The sequence below is a fragment of the Pseudophryne corroboree genome, chromosome 2 (assembly GCF_028390025.1).
Source record: "Pseudophryne corroboree isolate aPseCor3 chromosome 2, aPseCor3.hap2, whole genome shotgun sequence".
Classification (NCBI taxonomy): domain Eukaryota; kingdom Metazoa; phylum Chordata; class Amphibia; order Anura; family Myobatrachidae; genus Pseudophryne; species Pseudophryne corroboree.
In genome coordinates, this window is record NC_086445.1 from 397,601,731 (window position 1) to 397,623,513 (window position 21,783).

Below are 21,783 nucleotides of genomic sequence, written 5' to 3' on the forward strand. Positions count from 1 at the left end.
ACTTCCTGAGTCGTCACGATCTCCACCCAGGGTAGTGGGGTCTCCACCATCTGGTGTTCCAGCAGATCGCAGATCGACAGGTGGGGTTGCCCACAAATAGACATGATGGCTTCTCATCTCAACAAGAAACTTCCCTGCTATTGCTTGCGAACCAGGGAGCCTCAGGTGAGGACAGTGGACACACTGGCGTCGCCTTGGCCGTACCGGCTGGTCTACCTGTTTCCACAATATGTAATTTATAGGAGTACTGGATTGATGGATATTGATGTTGGAATGTGACCTGCACAAACATCAGAAAATCGCCTTTGGAAAGGAGTAAGAGAGTACTCAGAGTTTATATTTTAGATATGCAAAAGACCGTATTCCAGTAATTGAAAGCCAAGACCCAGGTTATACTTATTTCTTTATTAAACACGCGTGAACACTTCACTGTAAAAATCCATAAAACTCTTATAAACAAACATTTTTGTAAATAGTCTATGCTACAATAAAAGAATTTGAAACACAAAATATTTACATGCAATACTGACAGATTTGGCACTTCATGTAAAAAGAAAATATACAAAAAAAAAAATACATTTTAAAATGATTTGAGCTTTAAAAGCATGCATTTTGCAAATAATTCACAAGCACTTATGGTACAGCTAGCCAAAGGATGCCAAGCGTTTCCTCCGCCACACAACTATGTTAGACAACTTTCAGTGTGCTTCCGTAAGTCTGTTGTAAAACCACCTGAACATTATCAAGAATGAAGTCAAATGCCATATTCCATACGGATTCTACAGACTGCTGCATTAACCTGAAATAGGGGGAAAAAAAAGTGTTATCTACTGTGCAGAAAAATGTAAAATTGTATGGGGCAGAATTATCAAAGCTTGGAGAGTGGAGAAGGTACGAATCAGATCCTGTCATTTTTCAAACACAGATAGGGGCTGATTGGTTGGTACTTTATAGCTATCCACTTTTTCACTCTCCAAACTTTGATAGATCTAGCTCTATCCCAATGTTTTCAAATTCTGATCAACTAGGGCTTATGCATTTACAAATGTAAATTAAGCAAATTATTTCTAGACATTTAATAAAATAACCTTATTGAAATGAATATATACATTTTTTTTTTAGCTATCGTTATTTGAAATGTTTCCTAGGATTTGCTTATGCTGGGCATACATGCTACAATTATCTGGCTGATCTGACCAATATCAGCTGATCGGCCTCATAATTGCAGCATGTATTTGGATAACAAATCTGAAAATATCGATCGGTTGGGAATGCTGAATCGTCCAGCAAGTTTCTCAGATGCTATATTTTCTAAGTGTCATGTTGGCTGCATAGGGCAGTATATGCCCTGTCGGGTATGGGTCGACACAACTTAGGTCGACAGTCATTAGGTCGACCACTATTGGTCGACATGTAGTAGGTCGACAAATCAAAAGTTTGATATGAGGGCTTTTTCTTTTTTTTTTACGTTTTCTTTGTAAAGCGACGGGGAACCCCAATTAGTGCACGTGTTCCCTCGCATGGCTCGCGAAGCATAGGGCAAAGTGCCTCACTCCGTTACCACTGCGCTCGGCACAGGTTACTGTTCCCAATTGTATTCCACGTGGATCATAAAGTATGAAAAAGTAAAAAAAAATTAAACAAATGTGAAAAACTCATGTCGACCTTTTGAACTGTCGACCTAATGCATGTCAAACAATTGTGGTAGACCTAATGACTGTCGACCTAAGTGGTGTCGACCTAATGACCGTATCCCGCCCAACTGACGGAAATTTGTGATAACCCCATTAGTGTAACCACCTGCAATGATGTACATTATTTGGCCATTTAAAAAATAAAAAAAATCTGAACTCAAAGAAGTTAACTCCTGGATGCCTGGCCAAAGGCCTGAGAGAATATCCATGGTCCCAGTCTCCACTATTGGCTGATTGAAAAATGTTGGTACACTAAAAGTTCCTGAAGATAAAAAGGTATCCCTCACAGATGGTAAATTGAGGAGCGGAGTTATACAAAGCAGGGTGTGATCTGTCTCCGAAGAGAGGAGTGATTTTAACCAGAAGGTGATTTGTCCTGTCAGAAGAACTCCTGAGGTAGTAGGGAAGCGGAGGGGTGTGTGTGCTCTGAGGTAACAGTCTGATGACCACCGACAAGCTAAGTCAGGAGGCGGACACATCTCCATATAAGGCGGGTAGAAAGGAGGTGCCTGACCCATATAAGACAAGTGGTGGACAGCACCTGAGGGGATAAACCTTTGTGTACTGAACAGCAGAGAGAGACACAGACTTCCCCAGCTAACAACTGGAAGCAGCTTGTCCCCCCTCCCCCATACAAGCGTCAGGAGAGCTATCACAGTAAACCTTTTGTTCACCACATAATAGCTAGGAGCCATTAAAAATTCATAGACACTGAAAATATAATGCATTTAAATTATCGGCTGTTGGGATCCCTGCTGTCAGGATACGGACTATGGAATCCCGCAAGCAGACAATGCAGCCAGCCGGAATTTCCACACAACAGGCCTATTCCTACTCAGTGTACACGACACCCATAGAGTGGGAATAGATCCTGTGGCAAGCGCAGCGAGCCACTGAACCCGCAAGGGGACTCTTAGTGCTGCTGGCATGCAAGATGTTGCTGTCGGGATACAGACAGTTGGCATCCCGTATGCCAGTCATCTATACTGAACCCCTAAAAATACCCAGTGCAAATAAGTCCCTACAGTGCTGTGCATATTGAATGACTACTTTGCAGCTTCACAGTGCACTCAGAAATAGCTATGTCTGAATATAAGTTATACCAGGTAAAAGTTCATAATCTGCAGATAAGAAGGCTGCCTTCTCATTTTCAGTCAAAATGTGGTGAACACCTTTCTGTTAGAGTGTAAGCCATAGCTTTAGCCTCCTCCCCAGTAAGGACAGTCTAATAAAGCTCTGCTAGTGACTAAAAATCTCTACATATTTGCCGATGCCGAGGACAGATAGCAGAACAGAGATCTAAGAGTCTATTGGTATTTCAGAAGAATAGCGTCTCAGAGTAAACTGTGATTCGCTGCTAGCAATTACCCTCTTGTGACCGCCCTATTAGGAAAAAAGCAAAGAAGTCCATTATTACTTATGTGCACATTTCAAGGACTGAGGCAGATTACTGAGAGACTTGTAATTCCACTATCCAGTATTTTTAGGATAAAGACATCTTCCTGCTTACATACTAGACTTCACCTTCAACCAACATTTATGTGGTTTAATTGAAGATACATGATGTTAATGTACTGTGTGTGTATGTATAAAATATATATATATATATATATATATATATATATATATATATATATATTATACACAGTATGCTTCTATCATGGGTTTTGGCCCTGTCTCACTCTTTTAAAGAGACAGGAACCACACCCAAGCATATCAGTTAAACACCTGGGGAATTTCTTAACATTTAATTTACATATGGACAACAGGGGTGCAAGAAAAAGTGTCCACAAAAAATGTAAATAAATAGGCTAGAATCCACAGCACTCATACATCTGCGGTGCCAGTGGTTTTACAATGCTCAGATTTTTGAAAGTCAGTGTAGGGACTGACCAAATGGGAATGGCTGTGAAGGGGCTAGTCAGCTTAACAAACTAACATTGCCTGAATTGCAGTTTGAAGTGTTAATAATAAGAATTTACTCACCGGTAATTCTATTTCTCGTAGTCCGTAGTGGATGCTGGGGACTCCGTAAGGACCATGGGGAATAGACGGGCTCCGCAGGAGACTGGGCACTCTATAGAAAGATTTAGGACTATCTGGTGTGCACTGGCTCCTCCCCCTATGACCCTCCTCCAAGCCTCAGTTAGGAACTGTGCCCGGAAGAGCTGACACAATAAGGAAGGATTTTTGAATCCCGGGTAAGACTCATACCAGCCACACCAATCACACCATGTAACACGTGATAGGAATCCCGGTTAACAGTATGATAACAAATGGAGCCTCTGAAGAGATGGCTCACAACAAAACCCGATATTTGTAACAATAACTATGTACAGGTATTGCAGACAATCCGCACTTGGGATGGGCGCCCAGCATCCACTACGGACTACGAGAAATAGAATTACCGGTGAGTAAATTCTTATTTTCTCTGACGTCCTAGTGGATGCTGGGGACTCCGTAAGGACCATGGGGATTATACCAAAGCTCCCAAACGGGCGGGAGAGTGCGGATGACTCTGCAGTACCGAATGAGAGAATTCCAGGTCCTACTCAGCCAGGGTATCAAATTTGTAGAATTTTGCAAACGTGTTTGCACCCCCCCCAAGTAGCTGCTCGGCAAAGTTGTAAAGCCGAGACCCCTCGGGCAGCCGCCCAAGATGAGCCCACCTTCCGTGTGGAATGGGCTTTTACAGATTTAGGCTGCGGTAAGCCTACCGCAGAATGCGCCAGCTGAATAGTGCTACAAATCCAGCGCGCAATAGACTGCTTAGAAGCAGGAGCACCCAGCTTGGTGGGTGCATACAGGATAAACAGCGAGTCAGTCTTTCTGACTCCAGCCGTCCTGGAAATATAAATTTTTAGGGCCCTGACTACGTCCAGCAACTTGGAATCCTCCAAGTCCCTAGTAGCCGCAGGCACCACAATAGGTTGGTTCAAGTGAAAAGCTGAGACCACCTTTGGGAGAAACTGAGGACGAGTCCTCAATTCTGCCCTATCCATATGGAAAATCAGATAAGGGCTTTTACAAGACAAAGCCGCCAATTCTGAAACCCGCCTGGCCGACGCCAGGGCCAACAGCATGACCACTTTCCACGTGAGATATTTTAAATCCACAGTCTTAAGTGGTTCGAACCAATGTGATTTCAGGAATGCCAAAACCACATTGAGATCCCAAGGTGCCACTGGGGGCACAAAAGGAGGCTGAATATGCAGTACTCCTTTGACAAAAGTCTGAACTTCGGGCAGTGAAGCCAGTTTTTTTTTGGAAGAAAATCGACAGAGCCGAAATCTGGACCTTTATGGACCCCAATTTGAGGCCCAATGTCACCCCTGCTTGCAGGAAGTGCAGGAATCGACCCAGTTGAAATTCCTCCGTCGGGGCCTTCATGGCCTCACACCAAGCAACATATTTTCGCCAAATGCGGTGATAATGTCTTGCGGTGACATCCTTCCTGGCTTTGATCAGGGTAGGGATGACTTCCTCCGGAATACCCTTTTCCTTCAGGATCCAGTGTTCAACCGCCATGCCGTCAAACGTAGCCGCGGTAAGTCTTGGAACAGACAGGGTCCCTGCTGCAGCAGGTCTTGTCTGAGCGGCAGAGGCCAAGGGTCCTCTGTAAGCATCTCTTGAAGTTCCGGGTACCAAGCTCTTCTTGGCCAATCCGGAACCACGAGTATGGTTTTCACTCCTCGCCTTCTTATTATTCTCAGTACCTTGGGTATGAGAGGTAGAGGAGGAAACACATAAATCGACTGGTACACCCATGGTGTCACTAGAGCGTCCACCGCTATCGCCTGAGGGTCTCTTGACCGGGCGCAATATCTTTTCAACTTCTTGTTGAGGCGGGACGCCATCATGTCTACCTGTGGTTTTTCCCACCGGTTGACCAGCATTTGGAAGACTTCTGGATGAAGTCCCCATTCTCCCGGGTGGAGGTCGTGCCTGCTGAGGAAGTCTGCTTCCCAGTTGTCCACTCCCGGAATGAACAATGCCGTCAGTGCTAACACATGATTCTCTGCCCATCTGAGAATCCTTGTGGCTTCTGCCATCGCCATCCTGCTTCTCGTGCCGCCCTGTCTGTTTACATGGGCGACCGCCGTGATGTTGTCTGACTGGATCAGTACCGGCTGGTTTTGAAGCAGGGGTCTTGCCTGGCTTAGGGCATTGTAAATGGCCCTTAGCTCCAGGATATTTATGTGAAGAGAAATCTCCTGATTTGACCACAGTCCTTGGAAATTTCTTCCCTTTGTGACTGCCCCCCAGCCCCGAAGGCTGGCATCCGTGGTCACCAGGACCCAGTCCTGTATTCCGAATCTGCGGCCCTCTAGTAGATGAGCCCTCTGCAGCCACCACAGCAGCGACACCCTGGTTCTGGCCGATAGGGTTATCCGCTGTTGCATCTGGAGATGGGACCCGGACCATTTGTCCAACAGGTCCCACTGGAACGTCCTTGCGTGGAACCTTCCGAATGGAATTGCTTCGTACGAAGCTACCATTTTTCCCAGGACTCGTGTGCATTGATGTACCGACACTTTTCCTGGTTTTAGGATGTCTCTGACCAGAGATGACAATTCCTCGGCTTTTTCCAGTGGAAGAAACACTCTTTTCTGGTCTGTGTCCAGAATCATTCCCAGGAACAGAAGACGTGTCGTCGGGACCAGCTGTGACTTTGGAATGTTTAGAATCCAGCCGTGCTGTTGTAGCACTTCCTGAGAAAATGCCACCCCCACTATCAACTGTTCTTTGGACCTCGCCTTTATCAGGAGATCGTCCAAGTATGGGATAATTAAAACTCCCTTCTTGCGAAGGAGTATCAACATTTCGGCCATTACCTTGGTAAAGACCCTCGGTGCCGTGGATAACCCAAACGGCAGCGTCTGGAACGGATAGTGACAGTCCTGTACCACAAATCTGAGGTACTCCTGGTGCGGAGGGTAAATGGGGACATGCAGGTACGCATCCTTGATGTCCAGGGATACCATGTAATCCCCCTCCTCCAGGCTCGCAATAACCGCCCTGAGCGATTCCATCTTGAACTTGAACCTTTTGATATAAGTGTTCAAGGCTTTTAAATTTAAGATGGGTCTCACCGAACCGTCCGGTTTCGGTACCACAAACATTGTGTAGTAACCCTTTCCTTGCTGAAGGAGGGGTACCTTGACAATCACTTTCTGTGAATACAGTTTTTGAATAGCCACCAACACTGCCTCCCTGGCAGAGGGAGTTGCCGGCAAGGCAGATTTTAGGAAGCGGCGGGGGGGAGACGTCTCGAATTCCAGCCTGTACCCCTGAGATACTACTTGAAGGACCCAGGGATCCACTTGTGAGAGAGCCCACTGTGTGCTGAAAAACCTGAGACGTGCCCCCACCGTTCCCGATTCCGCCTGAGCAGCCCCAGCGTCATGCTGTGGACTTACCGGACGCAGGGGAGGACTTCTGCTCCTGGGAACTAGCTGTGTGCTGCAGCTTTTTCCCCCTTCCTCTGCCCCTCGGCAGAAAGGATGAGCCTCTAGCCCGCTTATTTTTCTGGGGCCGAAAGAACTGTACTTGATAATACGGTGCCTTCTTTTGCTGTGGGGTAGCCTGCTGCAAAAAGGTCGATTTCCCAGCAGTAGCTGTGGAAACAAGGTCTGAAAGACCTTCCCCAAAAAGTTCCACCCCTTTATAGGGTAAAACTTCCATGTGCCGCTTGGAGTCGGCATCACCTGACCATTGCCTAGTCCATAACCCCCGTCTGGCGGCAATGGACATAGCGCTTATTTTTGATGCCAGCCGGCAAATATCCCTCTGTGCATCACGCATGTATAAGACCGCGTCTTTTATATGGTCAATCGTTAGCAAAATATTGTCCCTATCCATGGTATCAATGTTTTCCGACAGGGAGTCTGACCACGCAGCAGCAGCACTGCACATCCAAGCTGATGCAATAGCGGGTCTCAATATAATGCCAGTGTGTGTGTATATAGCTTTTAGGGTACTTTCCTGCTTTCTATCAGCAGGTTCTTTTAGGGCGGCCGTATCCGGAGACGGTAGTGCCACCTTCTTTGATAAGCGTGTCAGCGCTTTATCTACCCTGGGGGGTGTTTCCCAGCGTGACCTATCCTCTGGCGGGAAAGGGTACGCAGCCATTAACCGTTTTGAAATGATCAATTTCTTATCTGGGGAAGTCCACGCTTCCTCACACACCTCATTTAGTTCGTCAGATGCAGGAAAAACTACTGGTAGTTTTTTCTCACCAAACATAATACCCTTTTTTTTTTGGTACCTGGGGTATCATCAGAAATGTGTAATACATTTTTCATAGCCTCAATCATATAACGGGTGGATCTATTGGAGGGTACACTCGTCTCATCATCGTCGACACTGGAGTCGGTATCCGTGTCGACATCTGTATCTGTCATCTGAGGTAGCGGGCGTTTTACAGCCCCTGATGACATTTGAGACGCTTGGACAGGCACAAGCTGAGTAGCCGGCTGTCCTATGTCGTCAAACCTTTTATGTAAGGAGCTGACACTGTCACGTAATTCCTTCCATAAGTCCATCCACACTGGTGTCGACCCCGCAGGGGGTGACATCACATTCACAGGCATTTGCTCCGCCTCCACATCATTATCCTCATCATACATGTCGATACAGCAGTACCGACACACAGCAGACACACAGGGAATGCTCTTACAGAGGACAGGACCCCACAAAGCCCTTTGGGGAGACAGAGGGAGAGTATTCCAGCACACACCAGGGCGCTATATAACACAGGGATATCACTATACAGAGTGTTTTCCCCTATAGCTGTATATATATATGTATATATATATATATATATATATGTATATATATATATATATATATATATATATATATATATACAGGTTGAGTCTCCCTTATCCAAAATGCTTGGGACCAGAGGTATTTTGGATATGGGATTTTTCCGTATTTTGGAATAATTGCATACCATAATGAGATATCATGGTGATGGGACCTAAATCTAAGCACAGAATGCATTTATGTTACATATACACCTTATACACACAGCCTGAAGGTAATTTTAGCCAATATTTTTTATAACTTTGTGCATTAAACAAAGTGTGTCTACATTCACACAATTCATTTATGTTTCATATACACCTTATACACACAGCCTGAAGGTCATTTAATACAATATTTTTAATAACTTTGTGTATTAAACAAAGTTTGTGTACATTGAGCCATCAAAAAACAAAGGTTTCACTATCTCACTCTCACTCAAAAAAGTCCGTATTTCGGAATATTCCGTATTTCGGAATATTTGGATATGGGATACTCAACCTGTATATATATATATATACACTGCGCCTAAATTGTGCCCCCCCTCTCTTTTTTACCCTTTCTGTAGTGCAGGACTGCAGGGGAGAGCCAGGGAGCTTCCTTCCAGCGGAACTGTGAGGGAATAATGGCGCCAGTGTGCTGAGGGAGTTGGCTCCGCCCTTTTCGGCGGGCTTTCTCCCGCTATTTTATCGTTTCTGGCAGGGGTTAATATACACCTATATAGCCTCTGGGGCTATATATGGTGTTAGTTTTGCCAGCGAAGGTGTTATTATTGCTGCTCAGGGCGCCCCCCCCCCCCCCCCCCCCCCCCCCCCCCCCAGCGCCCTGCACCCACCAGCGACCGCAGTGTGTGGTGTGCATGAGGAGCAATGACAGAAGTCTTCAGCCGCCGATTTTCCGGACCACCTTCTTGTTTCTGGCTCTGTAAGGGGGACGGCGGCGCGGCTCCGGGAACGGACGACGAGGTCGGGTCCTGTGTTCGATCCCTCTGGAGCTAATGGTGTCCAGTAGCCTAAGAAGCCCAAGCTACCACCACTTAGGTAGGTTCGCTTCTTCTCCCCTTAGTCCCTCGTTGCAGTGAGCCTGTTGCCAGCAGGTCTCACTGAAAATAAAAAACCTAAACTATACTTTCTGCTAGGAGCTCAGGAGAGCCCCTAGTGTGCATCCAGCTCAGCCGGGCACAGAAATCTAACTGAGGCTTGGAGGAGGGTCATAGGGGGAGGAGCCAGTGCACACCAGATAGTCCTAAATCTTTCTATAGAGTGCCCAGTCTCCTGCGGAGCCCGTCTATTCCCCATGGTCCTTACGGAGTCCCCAGCATCCACTAGGACGTCAGAGAAATTAGGGATTTAAGTGTAACATCATAATCCTTCTTAAACAGCAGCATTTAATACAACCAAGCCTGGGCTTGCAATGTATAAGGCCAACAGATCACCGCTCAGTCAGTAAAGGATTAAGGAATTGAGTGATACTTACAGTAGAAAGGCATCCATCCTTCTCCCATTAGTGCAGGAAAGGGTAATTCAGACATAGTGTGCTTTAGGGTAAACTGTGCTTCCATTATATTACCTGCCTGTATTTTTTTTTATTTTTTTAAACGGGCTACCCTGTTACCTTACAAGTGTGACCCTTTTATTTAAGATTGTTTTGTATGACCAATCGTGAACTCCTGTGCCTGAAAGAGTTACCATCCTTCACCTCTCTGCCTCAAGAGGAGCCCCTATGTGAAATGAAGGGTAACTACTGTAACGTAATGTGTTGTAGTAAAGGCATTTAAGTGGGAGTTACACATTCCTGTACTCCTTTACATGGGAAGGTATGGGGAAAGGTCTCCTCCACCTCAGGGGAATGGCACCGGTATCATGTGGCATACACTGTATGTGGCGGATATCGGCAGTAGCAGATAAAAGGATGTTCCTGTTGTTCCAATGATAATCTCCAACAGACCACATGGGAACTCTGTTCAAGCTTAGCAAAGACTGTTATCCAAAGAGGTTGCAGTGTGTCTATTGATGCATGTACAAGGACAGTTTAGTGCATATTACACCTGTGTTTCTTTTAATGCAAACAGAATGCGGCTAAAACAAAACATGAAAAAGTGCATCACACATTGTGGAAATTACTTCTGCGATCACTGTAAGGATCTATATTCCCTATCTAAAGTTCTGTTTCATTTGCATTTTGTTTTGCTCTAAATACAACACAATGCAGATCAAGCATAGAAATCACATGAGCACGCACCATTTAACATACTGCAACAATTATTCCCTTTCAGCTGTGTTTTAGACTGGATTGGCATTTATTAATATTTGTATACAGATCTTTTAGTAAACAAAGGTCCTCAGACCTAAGTGGGTAGTAGAAGTAGAGTAATGGTACCCAGTTGTTATAAGCTTGTACCATTTGTTTAAAATGTCTGGTGATATATTACAGATAGCTGCATCTCTTATTATATGCATTGTTTAAATGATTGCTATAAAAAGGTAATGTGCAGCCCTTTTGCAGGTTAGCCATAGCTGGATTAGACGGTAAGCAGTGCGAAGGAATTTTCTATATTCAACAACAAAATGCAACATGGAACATTAATGTAACGTGGAACATTTTCTTTTTCCTTTCCTAAACAAAATTAGTCACCTCTTCATATATTTTATAACCAAATCTAATTTCTCCAAATCTTTTTCTTCTATTAAATCAGTGCAGTATTTCACCACTTGCAGTATATCTTCCTCCATGGGATCTGGTGAGAAACGAGAGACAGATCACAAACCATTGGACAGTGAGGTCCCACACTATTCCTCTACTCATTTTATTTTCAGTCACATTAGTATATGTGATTATAAATAAAATCAGCAAGAAATGGAGTTAATCAAGAAGCCAGTTATTGCGAGTTGTATTTACATATTGAACATTTACTGTTTGTTGATACAATAAACACAAACGAATAGGATTTTAATTACCTACCGGTAAATTCTTTTCTCGTAGTCCGTAGAGGATACTGGGAATCTATTTAGTACCATGGGGTATAGACGGGTCCACTAGAAGCCTTGGGCACTTTAAGAATTTGATAGTGTGCGCTAACTTTTCCCTCTATGCCCCTCCTACCAGACTTAGTCTAGGAAACTGTGCCCGAGGAGACGGACATACTTTGAGAGAAGTATAGGAAAGCCATGCTAACCAAACTTCAAACATGAACAGCAACAGCTTAACAAACCAGAATACTTTACCAAGTAACAGTGCAGGCAGAACGTAGCACCAGGCGGGCGCCCAGTATCCTCTACAGACTACGAGAAAAGGATTTACCGCTAGGTAATTAAAATCCTATTTTCTCTTCTGTCCCAGAGGATATTGGGAATCCATTTAGTTAGTACCATGGGGGAAGTACCAAAGCTCCCAAACCAGGTGCAGAACTGATTGACCAAACTGAAGGTCCTCAGAGGCCAAAGTATCAAACGTGTAAAACTTAGCAAACGTGTACGAACCTGACCAAGTAGCTGAGACACCCCGGGCAGCCGCCCAAGAAGAACCCACCGACCTAGTAAAGTGGGCTTGAACAGATTTTGGAACCAGCAATCCTGCCGTGGAATAAGCATGCTGGATAGTGAGCCTGATCCAGCGTGCAATTGACTGCTTTGAAGCAGGACACCCAATTTTATTGGAATCATAGAGAACGAACAGTGAGTCGGATTTTCTGTGACGAGCTGTTCTCTTTATATACACCTTCAAAGCTCTCACAACATCCAAAGACTTTGAAGTAGCAGAGGTGTCCGTCACAGCTGGAACACAATAGGCTGGTTGATGTGAAAAGCGGACACCACCTTAGGAAGAAATTGCTGACGAGTTGAGAGTTCAGCTCTGTCCTCATGGAAAATTATATGGTGGTAATGTTTAGACGTTACCCCCTTCCTGGCTTAGATCATAGTAGAGATGACCTTGTCAGGAATCCCTCTCCTGGCTAGTATCAGCCGTTCAACTTCCATGCCGTTAATCGTAGCCGTGGTAAGTCTTGATAGACGAACGGGCCCTGTTGCAGCAGATCCTCGCGAAGAGGCAGAGGCCACGGATCTTCGATCAGCATCTCGAGAAGATCCGTGTACCAGGCCCTTCGAGGCCAGTTCGGAGCAATGAGGATTGCTTGAACCTTTTCCCTTTTAATACTTTTTAGAATTCTTGGGATCAGAGGAAGTGGAAGAAACACATACAACAGCTGGTAGACCCACGGAGTTGTTAGAGCATCTACCGCCACAGCTTGTGTCTCTCTCGACCTGGAACAATAACGCTTGAGCTTCTTATTGAGTCGAGAGGCCATGATGTCGATCTGTGGATATCCCCACCGAAGTGTCAACCACCGGAACACCTCCAGGTGGAGGCCCCACTCCCTCGGGTGCAGGTCGTGTCTGCTGAGGAAGTCTGCTTCCCAGATGTCTACTCTCGGAATGAAGACCGCCACAGCGTGTTTTTCCACCCAGAGGAGAATTCTTGACACCTTTGACATTGCTGCTCTGCTTTTCGTTCCACCCTGTCGGTTTTTGTACGTTACCGCCATTACATTGTCAGACTGGACTTGAATGGCCCGATTCCAAAGTAGAGATGAGGCCTGCAGAAGGGCGTTGTAGATTGCCCTGAGTTCCAAGATGTTTATTGGAAGGACGACTTCCTGCCTTGACCATCTTCCTTTAAACTGCACCCCCTGGGTGTCTGCCCCCCAACCTCTGAGGCTTGCGTATGTGGTTAGCAGAATCCAATTCTGAATCCCTCGACGAGATGAGAAGTCTAGTTACCACAGAAGGAAGATTCTGGCTTTTGGTGACAGAGGGATCCTCTGGTGCATGTGAAGATGCGATCCGGACCATTTGTCCAACAGATCTAGATGGAAGGGCCTCGCATGAAACCTTCTGTACTGAAGCGTCTCGTATGAGGCCACCATTTTCCCCAGAAGGCGAATGCACAGAGATCCGGGTTGGCTTCAGGAAAGCCCGAACCATCGACTGGATTTCCATAGCCTTCTCCAAGGGAAGGAATACTCTCTGAGACTCTGTGTCCAGTATCATTCCCTGCAAGGAGAGCCTCTGCGTCGGTTACAGGTGAGATTTTGGTAAGTTCAGAATGCACCCGTGATCCAGGAGTAGTCTGGTTGAGAGGCCAATGCTGTCCAACAACAGCTCCCTGGACGGTGCCTTTATCAGAAGAAGATCATCCAGGTACAGAATTATGTTCACTCCCTGTTTGCAGAGTAGAAACATCAGCTCTTCCATCACCTTAGTGAACACTCTCAGTGCCGTGGAGAGACCAAATGGCAGGGCCTGGAACTGGTAGCGGCAGTCCTGCAGAGTAAACCGTAGATAAGCCTGATGAGGCGGCCAGATCGGAATGTGAAGGTACGCATCCTTGATATCCAGAGACACTAGGAATTCCCCTTCCTCCAGACCTGAGATCACCGCTCCCAGAGACTCCATTTTGAATTTGAACACACGTAAGTACAGGTTCAACGACTTGAGGTTCAAAATCGGTCTTACCGAACCGTCCGCTTTCGGTACTACAAACAAGTTGGAATAATATCCATTGCTTTGCAGATGAGGTGGAACTGGAACAATGACCCGAGTCTGTACCAGTTTTTGAATGGCGTCCTTTAAAGGTTACACTTGCTTCCTGTGAAATTGGTAAGCCTGATTTGAAGAATCTGAGGTGGGAGCTCCTGAAACTCCTGGCATGTTGTCCAGATGTGACTGAAAATTTTTAGTCGGGCTCCCACCTGCCAGTCTTCCAGGCATCGTGGCCCACAGTCATGCTGAAGGCTTTGAGGAAGCAGAACTTGAGCTCTGCTCCTGTGAACCAGCAGTTGCTGGTTTTCGTGGTTTACCTCTAGGTGGCTGTAGAAGAACCTCTGGATTTGCCTTTAAACTTGGCAGTCCGAAGGGACTGTAGGTAGATTAGGTCCTGAGTAGGCCTTCCTGGCCTGGGGAGCTGCAGAAGGAAGATGCGTGGACTTACCCGCAGTGGCTTTGGAGATCCTTTTGTCTAATTCATCTCCAAATAAGGCCTCTCCTGTGAAGGGTAGGCCTTCCACGCCTTGCCTGGAGTCCGAGTCAGCAGTCCACTGGCGTAGCCAAAAGCCTCTGCGTGCTGACACTGCCATAGCAGCGGTGCGTGCATTAAGCAATCCTATTTCTTTTATGGCTTCCACCATAAAATTCGCAAAGTCCTGTATATGTTGCAGGAGTAAAAATCTCCCCCTGAGGCAAGCTACCTAACCCCTTAATTAGGTTACCCATTTGGCGATGGCCTTAGTAATACACCCACATGCTATAGTGGGTCTCTGCGCCACCCCAGTAGCTGTATACAAAGATTTGAGTGTATTCTCAATTCTACGATCAGCCGTGTCCTTTAGGGAGGCTGCACCCGGGACAGGCAATACAATTTTACGTGACAGCCTAGATACAGATGCATCCACTATCGGTGGATTCTCCCATTTTTTCCCTATCCTCAGGAGGAAAGGGAAAAGATGATTCAACCTTTTAAGGATTTGAAATTTCCTATCAGGATTAACGCATGGTTCTTCAAACAGGGTATTTAGTTCCTTTGACACAGGAAAAGTTGCAGAGGATTTGTTCTTTATATTAAAATAAGATTCCTCAGTCTGTTACCTTATCGGGGATATGTAGAACTTCTCTGATAGCTTCTATGAGAGTCTCTATTCAAGGTGACAGTGTAGCCTCCCCCACCTCTGAACCCACCTCCCCCATGTCTGACCCCTCATCATCAGAGTCAGACTGCAGGATATGGGCCAAAGGACATTTTTGCGGACAAATGGTAGGGGACTGAGATGCTGGTTTGGGTACCGAGTCTCTGTTCATAAACTCAGTCATCGATTTTCTTAAGTATTGCGTCTCTTTCTCATTGCGGGACAATTTAGTAGAAATATTGGAAATCATTCCCCTAATGGAATCCAGCCAAGATGGTTCTGCCCCGCTAGCCTGGGAAGGTACACTGCACGGAGTACACTGCAGTGAACCTCCTGGAGAAGAGGAACACTGTGCCTTACATGAAACATACTGTGACAGTGACAGCACACACCCACAGGAAAAGGTTAAATGCACAATTAACCCACAAAGAGCCCTTCAAGAGACACAGAGATAGCCTGGAGCCAGTACACAGCACCCTTACTGCTAATGCCAAGCTTAGCCGGGTCGCAGACTAAGTACCCAGACTGGGGACTTAGTACACTAGAAAGCGCTCCCCCCCTGCTATGGCCTCCTGGTACCGCTGAGGTAATCTGGAGTCTCTCCGGAGGAGCTGCGTGTCCCTGTCAGTCAGCATCTGTGTCCACTGCAGAGGGAAAATGGCGCTAGTGATATGCTGGATCCGCTCATAGTGAAGTCCCGCCCCTTCAATGACACGCGGTCTTCCCGCTTTTTTATACTGGCTAAGGTAATTTTAGTGCTTAAAATGAAGTCAGCCGCCTTTTAAGTCTGTAATGCCAGTCTGGGTACTGTGTACACCCGTAGTGTACTTAGACTCAGTTCACTCCCTCAGAAGCGGTGCGTCCACACTGTGTACTGAGTCTGGAGACCCAGCCGCCCCACGTGGAAGCCGTGCGTCTCCGTACCCTCATGCCGCCACAATGGATTGCGACCCGCTGACCGTAACGCCGGCTTAGTACTCACCACTCTATCTACTGGCTCTGTTAGGGTGGCGGCGTGCTGCGGGATTGTATGCTCGCCGTGGTGGGGCTTGCGAATAGTTCCCTCAGGAGCTAGTGTCCTGTCAGCGGGGAACAGGACCATTAATCCCTCAAGATGTAAATGCAGTAAACTCTTCAGGAGCTTCCAGCGAGGTGACCGGCTCCTCCGGGCACATTTTCTAAAATTCTTAAAGTGCCCCATGGTACTAAATGGATTCCCAGTATCCTCTAGGACATAACAGAAACCTTATTTACAAAGAACAATTTGCATAAAACCCTGTGCAAAATCCCCTTGTGAAAATGAAGATCTGCGATGGAAGAAGCAATGGGATCTAGTTCTCCAGAGCATTATAGTCTTCCAGACTGGAAATAACTGCCCTCAGTGATTCCATTTTGAACTTGAATCGTTTCAAGTAGAGATTCAGATTTTTTAGGTTTAGGATCGGTCTGACCGAGCCGTCCGGCTTCGTAACTACAAAAAGGCTTGAATAAAACCCCTCTCCTTGTTGTGACAAAGGTACCAGGACTATGACCTGATCCTGACATAATTTTTGGATTGCCGCTGTTACTGCTTCCCTTTCCGGAAGAGAAGCTGGCAAGGTCGATTTGAAAAATCAGCATGGGGGAATGTCTTGAAACTCCAGCTTGTATCCCTGGGATCCAGGCCAGACAGAATCCAACCTTGGCTGAACAGTTTTAGACGTGTCCCCACCCGAGCGGGCCTCCTGCAGAGGAGCCCCAATGTCATGCTGAAGATTTGGCAGAAGTAGGGGCAGACTTCTGTTCCTGGGAACTTGAAGTCGCTGTGGACTTCTTTGCAGGTAGTGGAAGGGGAAAGGGAAAGAAGCGGGAACCTCTTGCTTTTTTGTATTTATTGGGCCGAAAGGACTGCATGTGCGGGTGATATGTCTTTTTTGCCGGTGCGGGCGCAGAGGGCAAACAATATTGACTTACCTGCGGTAGCCGCCGAGACTAACGCATCCAGTCCATCGCCAAATAAGGCCTCACCTTTATATGGGAGAGCCTCCATATTTCTTTTGGAATCTGCATCCGCGTTCCATTGGCGAATCCACAACGCCCGCTGAGCCGATACTGCCATGGTAGCGGCTTGTGAACTCAAGAGTCCAATATCTTTCATCCCTTCTAGCATGTATAGAGTATCTCATCTTTATCAATCGTGTCAATTTCTGATGACACGCTTTGACCATTTTTCAATAGCGCGACTCACCCACGTGCAAGCAATAGTGGGCCTGAGCAGCGTACCATTGGCAACATAAATGGATTTCAATGTAGTTTTCATCTGTCTGTCTGCCGGCTCTTTTAGTGAAGCTGTGCCAGGTGCAGGGAGTATTACCTTCTTTGTCAACCTGGACAGTGCACTGTCTAACACAGGGGGTGACTCCCATTTTTTCCTATCCTCCACCGGGAAAGGATAAGCTATCTGAATTCTCTTGGGAATACAAAATTTATTTTCGGTATTCACCCACATCCCTTCAAAGAGAGTATTAAGCTTGTGGGAAGGAGGGAAGGTGTGGATTTCTTTTCTTTATAAAAATAAGCTTTCTCCTGAGGTACAGGAGTGGCTTCCGTGACTTCCATCACTTCCCTTATAGCTACAATCATATATGGTATATTTTTTGCCAATTTATGATCTATTTCTCTGGAGTCACTATCGTCGACACAAGAATCAGAGTCCGTGTCGGTATCAGTATTTACAATATTCGCAAATGGTCTCTTATGTGACCCAGAGGGGTCGCATGCGGATGGAAGAACAGAGCCCTGAAAAATCACATCTTCCACAGATTTTCTCCAGCACTCAGCATGAGATTCAGACTTATCTAATCTCCTATTGATATGATGCATACAATCACGTATTTCTTTCACCCATGCAGGCTCTTGGTGTGCTGGCAGCGCCACCACATTACACTTGTGTGTCCCTAAAATGGTTTCCTCCGGGGAGGAACTCCCTGCCTCTGACATGTCTTACACACGTGTGCAACACACACACAGACACACTGGGACTTATAGGGGACAGACCCACAGTAAAATCTGTCAGAGGGACACAGTTTAGGAGCAGCCAGTTCACAACCCCAGCGCCAGTATCTAATGCCTGTGAACACAGAATGCCCACTGACATGCAGCGCTTTTTACACAGTAAAACACACTTGTAAAGCACCAAATTCGCTTGTGCCCCTGTTTTGCACCCTGATACTTGTAGTCAGAAGTGAAGGGGGACCAGCGATGTCTCTGCAGCCTGAGAGAAAAAATGGCGCTGAGCAGTGTGCTGGCTGCCCGAGGAAGAAGCTCCGCCTCCGCAATGGCGCATTTTTACCTCAGAGACTTTGTGTAATATTTATACTGGCGGGGGTAGGGCTGTGCCTGGGCGTCTTATGCCCCCTTTTTGCCAGTTTATAGAGGTGTTTTTGCTGCCTAGGGCGCGCCCCCCCCCCCCGCGCCCTGCAGTGCCTGTGTGTGGGCAGCAATGGCGCGCTGCACTCCCACCAGCCGCGCTGTACCTCAGCCGTCACTTTACTTGATATAAGATATATACGTTATGGTAAGAACTTACAGTTGATAACGTGATTTCTCTTATGTCCACAGGTATCCACAGGATAGCATTGGGATATTGTCGAGCGACAGCGAAAATGGCACCAACACGGTCACGAGCTTTCTGGCCTCCCAGGATGCATTGGGGCCTCCACTATATAGTCCCGCCCACTGACTCAGTCAGATCAGTTCTTTCCACAGCGATTTTAGGCAGGAATATCAGGCAGAGACCTGTTTAGGCGATAAGAACATACATGCACACCCTTCCATACAAGAAGGAAGAGGTTTTAGTGATTGTCTAGATCCTCAAATCAGATGCGTCAGGGTGGGATCCCTGTGGATACCTGTGGACATAAGAGAAATCACGTTATCAACGGTAAGTTCTTACCATAACGTATATTTCTCTGGCTGGGTCCACAGGATTATCCACAGGATAACATTGGGATTCCCAAAGCCATTTTAGTGGTGGGGACGCTCCTGATTACACAGGCGGACCTTTCGCCCGAAGTCTGTGTCATGAGAGGCAAAAGTATCCAAGGCATAATGTCTAATGAATGTGTTTATGGAAGACCATGTGGCTGCCTTACATATCTGTTCTGCTGAAGCACCCTGTTGGGCTGCCCAAGAAGGACCTACCTTACGTGTAGTGTGCGCAGAGACATTAGCCGGAATAGGGAGATCTGCATGAGAATAAGCTTCTGATATTACAATTCGGAGCCATCTCGCCAGCGTCTGTTTACTAGCAGGCCATCCCCTTCTATGGAATCCGTAGAGGATGAATAGAGAATCTGTTTTCCTGATGGCACTAGTACGATCTATGAAGATTCTTAAAGCCCGGACCACGTCCAGCGACGCTTCTCCCGCAGAAAGTCCCGAAACCTGAAAAGCTGGGACTACAATCTCTTCATTCAGGTGAAACTTTGATACCACCTTTGGAAGATTACTAGATCTCGTTCTGAGAACTGCTCTGTCTGGAAAAAAACTTAGGAAAGGAGACTTGCATGATAATGCTCCTAAATCTGACACTCTTCTGGCTGACTGCATTGCCAGTAAAAAAAGAACTTTAACCGTTAACCACTTAAGATCTGCTCTCTCAAGTGGTTCAAACAGAGGACCCTGGAGAAATTTAAGAACTAAATTCAAATCCCAGGGAGCTGCAGGAGGAACAAATGGAGGTTGAATATGTACTACTCCTTGAAAAAACGTACGTACATCCTGTAAATCAGCAATCTTCTGCTGAAACCATACAGTTAACGCTGAAACTTGAACCCTCAAGGAAGCAACTTTCAACCCTTTATCCAATCCTGCTCGAAGGAAATCCAAAATCCTAGCTACTTTAAAAGATCTCGGATTGACATTTTTTCCAGTACACCAGTGAATATAGGCTTGCCATATTCTATGATACACACGGGCCGAAGAAGGCTTTCTTGCTCTAAGCATAGTTTGGATTACTTGTTTCGAAAATCCTTTAGCCTCTAGGATAGAGGTTTCAACAGCCACGCCGTCAAAGATAGGCGATCCAGATGACTGTGACAACAAGGACCCTGCATTAGCAGATCTTGACGTTGAGGGAGCAGTATCGGTGCTTCCATGGACATTCTCAACAGATCTGTGGACCTTCTTGGCCAAGCTGGAGCTATTAGAATGATCGCTCCTTTTGGCTGTTTTATCTTTCTCACTACTCTGGGTAACAGAGATATTGGAGGGAACAGATATGCCAGCTGAAACCTCCATTCTACTGACAATGCGTCTACCAGGACCGCTCCTGGGTCCTTTGTTCTCGATCCTTACCTCGGAACTTTGTTGTTTAGACGAGACACCATAAAGGTCCATCTCCGGTAGACCCCATCTGTTCACCAGTGTCTGAAACACTTCTGGGTGTAGTGCCCATTCGGTTTCCTGATTGGTGTGCAGACTGAGAAAATCCGCTTCCCAATTTAGTACACCCGGGACAAATAGTGCTGACAATGCCGGGAGATGGAGTTCTGCCCATTTTAGAATGGGAGTTACTTCCTCCATCAATCTCTTGCTGCGAGTTCCTCCTTGATGATTGAGGTATGCTACTGCTGTCGCATTGTCTGAGCGGATCTGGACTGGTCTTCCTTGTAGATTGTCCTTTGCCTGAACCAAAGCCAAGTAAATGGCCCTTATTTCTAACAGATTTATTGGCAGGTGACTTTCCCTTGCGGTACACTTTCCTTGGAACCATAGGCTTTCGAGTACCGCCTTGCAGGCTGGCATCTGTTGTCAGGACTTGCCACTCTTTTATCCAAAAGGGTCTCCCCTTGTTTAAATGGTCTGTCTGTAGCTACCACGCTAGAGACCTTTTTACATTTACTAGAATCTTTATCATCTGCTTCTTTATCGTCTGATGATTTCCGTTCCATTTGGTCAGAATAAGGTGCTGCAACGGTCTGGAGTGGAATTGCGCATACTCCACCATGTCGAAGGTTGATACCATCAGACACAACAGGCGCATTGCTGCATGGACTGACATTGTCTGGGCTTGCAACGCTTCCTGAGCCATGACCTGCACCTTGACTATCTTTTTCTCTGGTAAGAGAACTTTCTGTAGGTCTGAATCCAATATGGCCCCCAAATGAACCATCCGCTGTGACGGATTCAGGGACGACTTTTCCCAATTTATGAGCCACCCGTGTCTCTGTAAACAAACTATCGTCTGTTGAAGATGGCTAAGCACAGCGACTGTGCTAAGATTAACAGGTCGTCGAGGTATGGGAATATTCTTATCCCCTGTTTGCGCAGACAAGCTGCCATAACCACCATGATCTTGGTAAACACCCTGGGTGCTGTAGCTAGCCCGAAAGGCAGAGCTTGGAACTGGAAATGTTCCTGGAGGATGGTAAACCTGAGGTAACACTGATGTGATAGTGCTATAGGCACATGTAGGTAAGCATCCCGTACATCCAGAGATACCATGTAATCTCCCGGTTCCATAGCCAACATTATGGAGCGTAACGTCTCCATGTGGAACTTCGGGATTCATACGTATTTGTTCAACATTTTCAGATTTAGAATTGTTCGGTATGACCCATT

At 46.3% G+C, this 21,783-nt stretch overlaps 1 protein-coding gene across 5 annotated transcripts in view; it reads right to left on the bottom strand.

The window, feature by feature from the left end:
• Positions 1-422: 422 nt before the first annotated feature.
• Positions 423-21,783, bottom strand: part of REV1 (REV1 DNA directed polymerase) — a 266,941-nt gene continuing 245,580 nt past the window's right edge. For 4 of the 5 annotated variants that reach the window (XM_063953375.1, XM_063953372.1, XM_063953374.1 and 1 more), the window contains 2 exons: positions 11,136-11,238; positions 424-799 (listed from right to left, as the gene is read on the bottom strand). In XM_063953375.1, coding sequence (XP_063809445.1) covers positions 688-799; positions 11,136-11,238 — 215 coding nt within the window. In that variant the 3' untranslated portion in view covers positions 424-687. Of the gene's footprint in view, positions 800-11,135; positions 11,239-21,783 lie in introns of all 5 variants that reach the window. The other variant, XM_063953373.1, reaches the window with a different exon arrangement.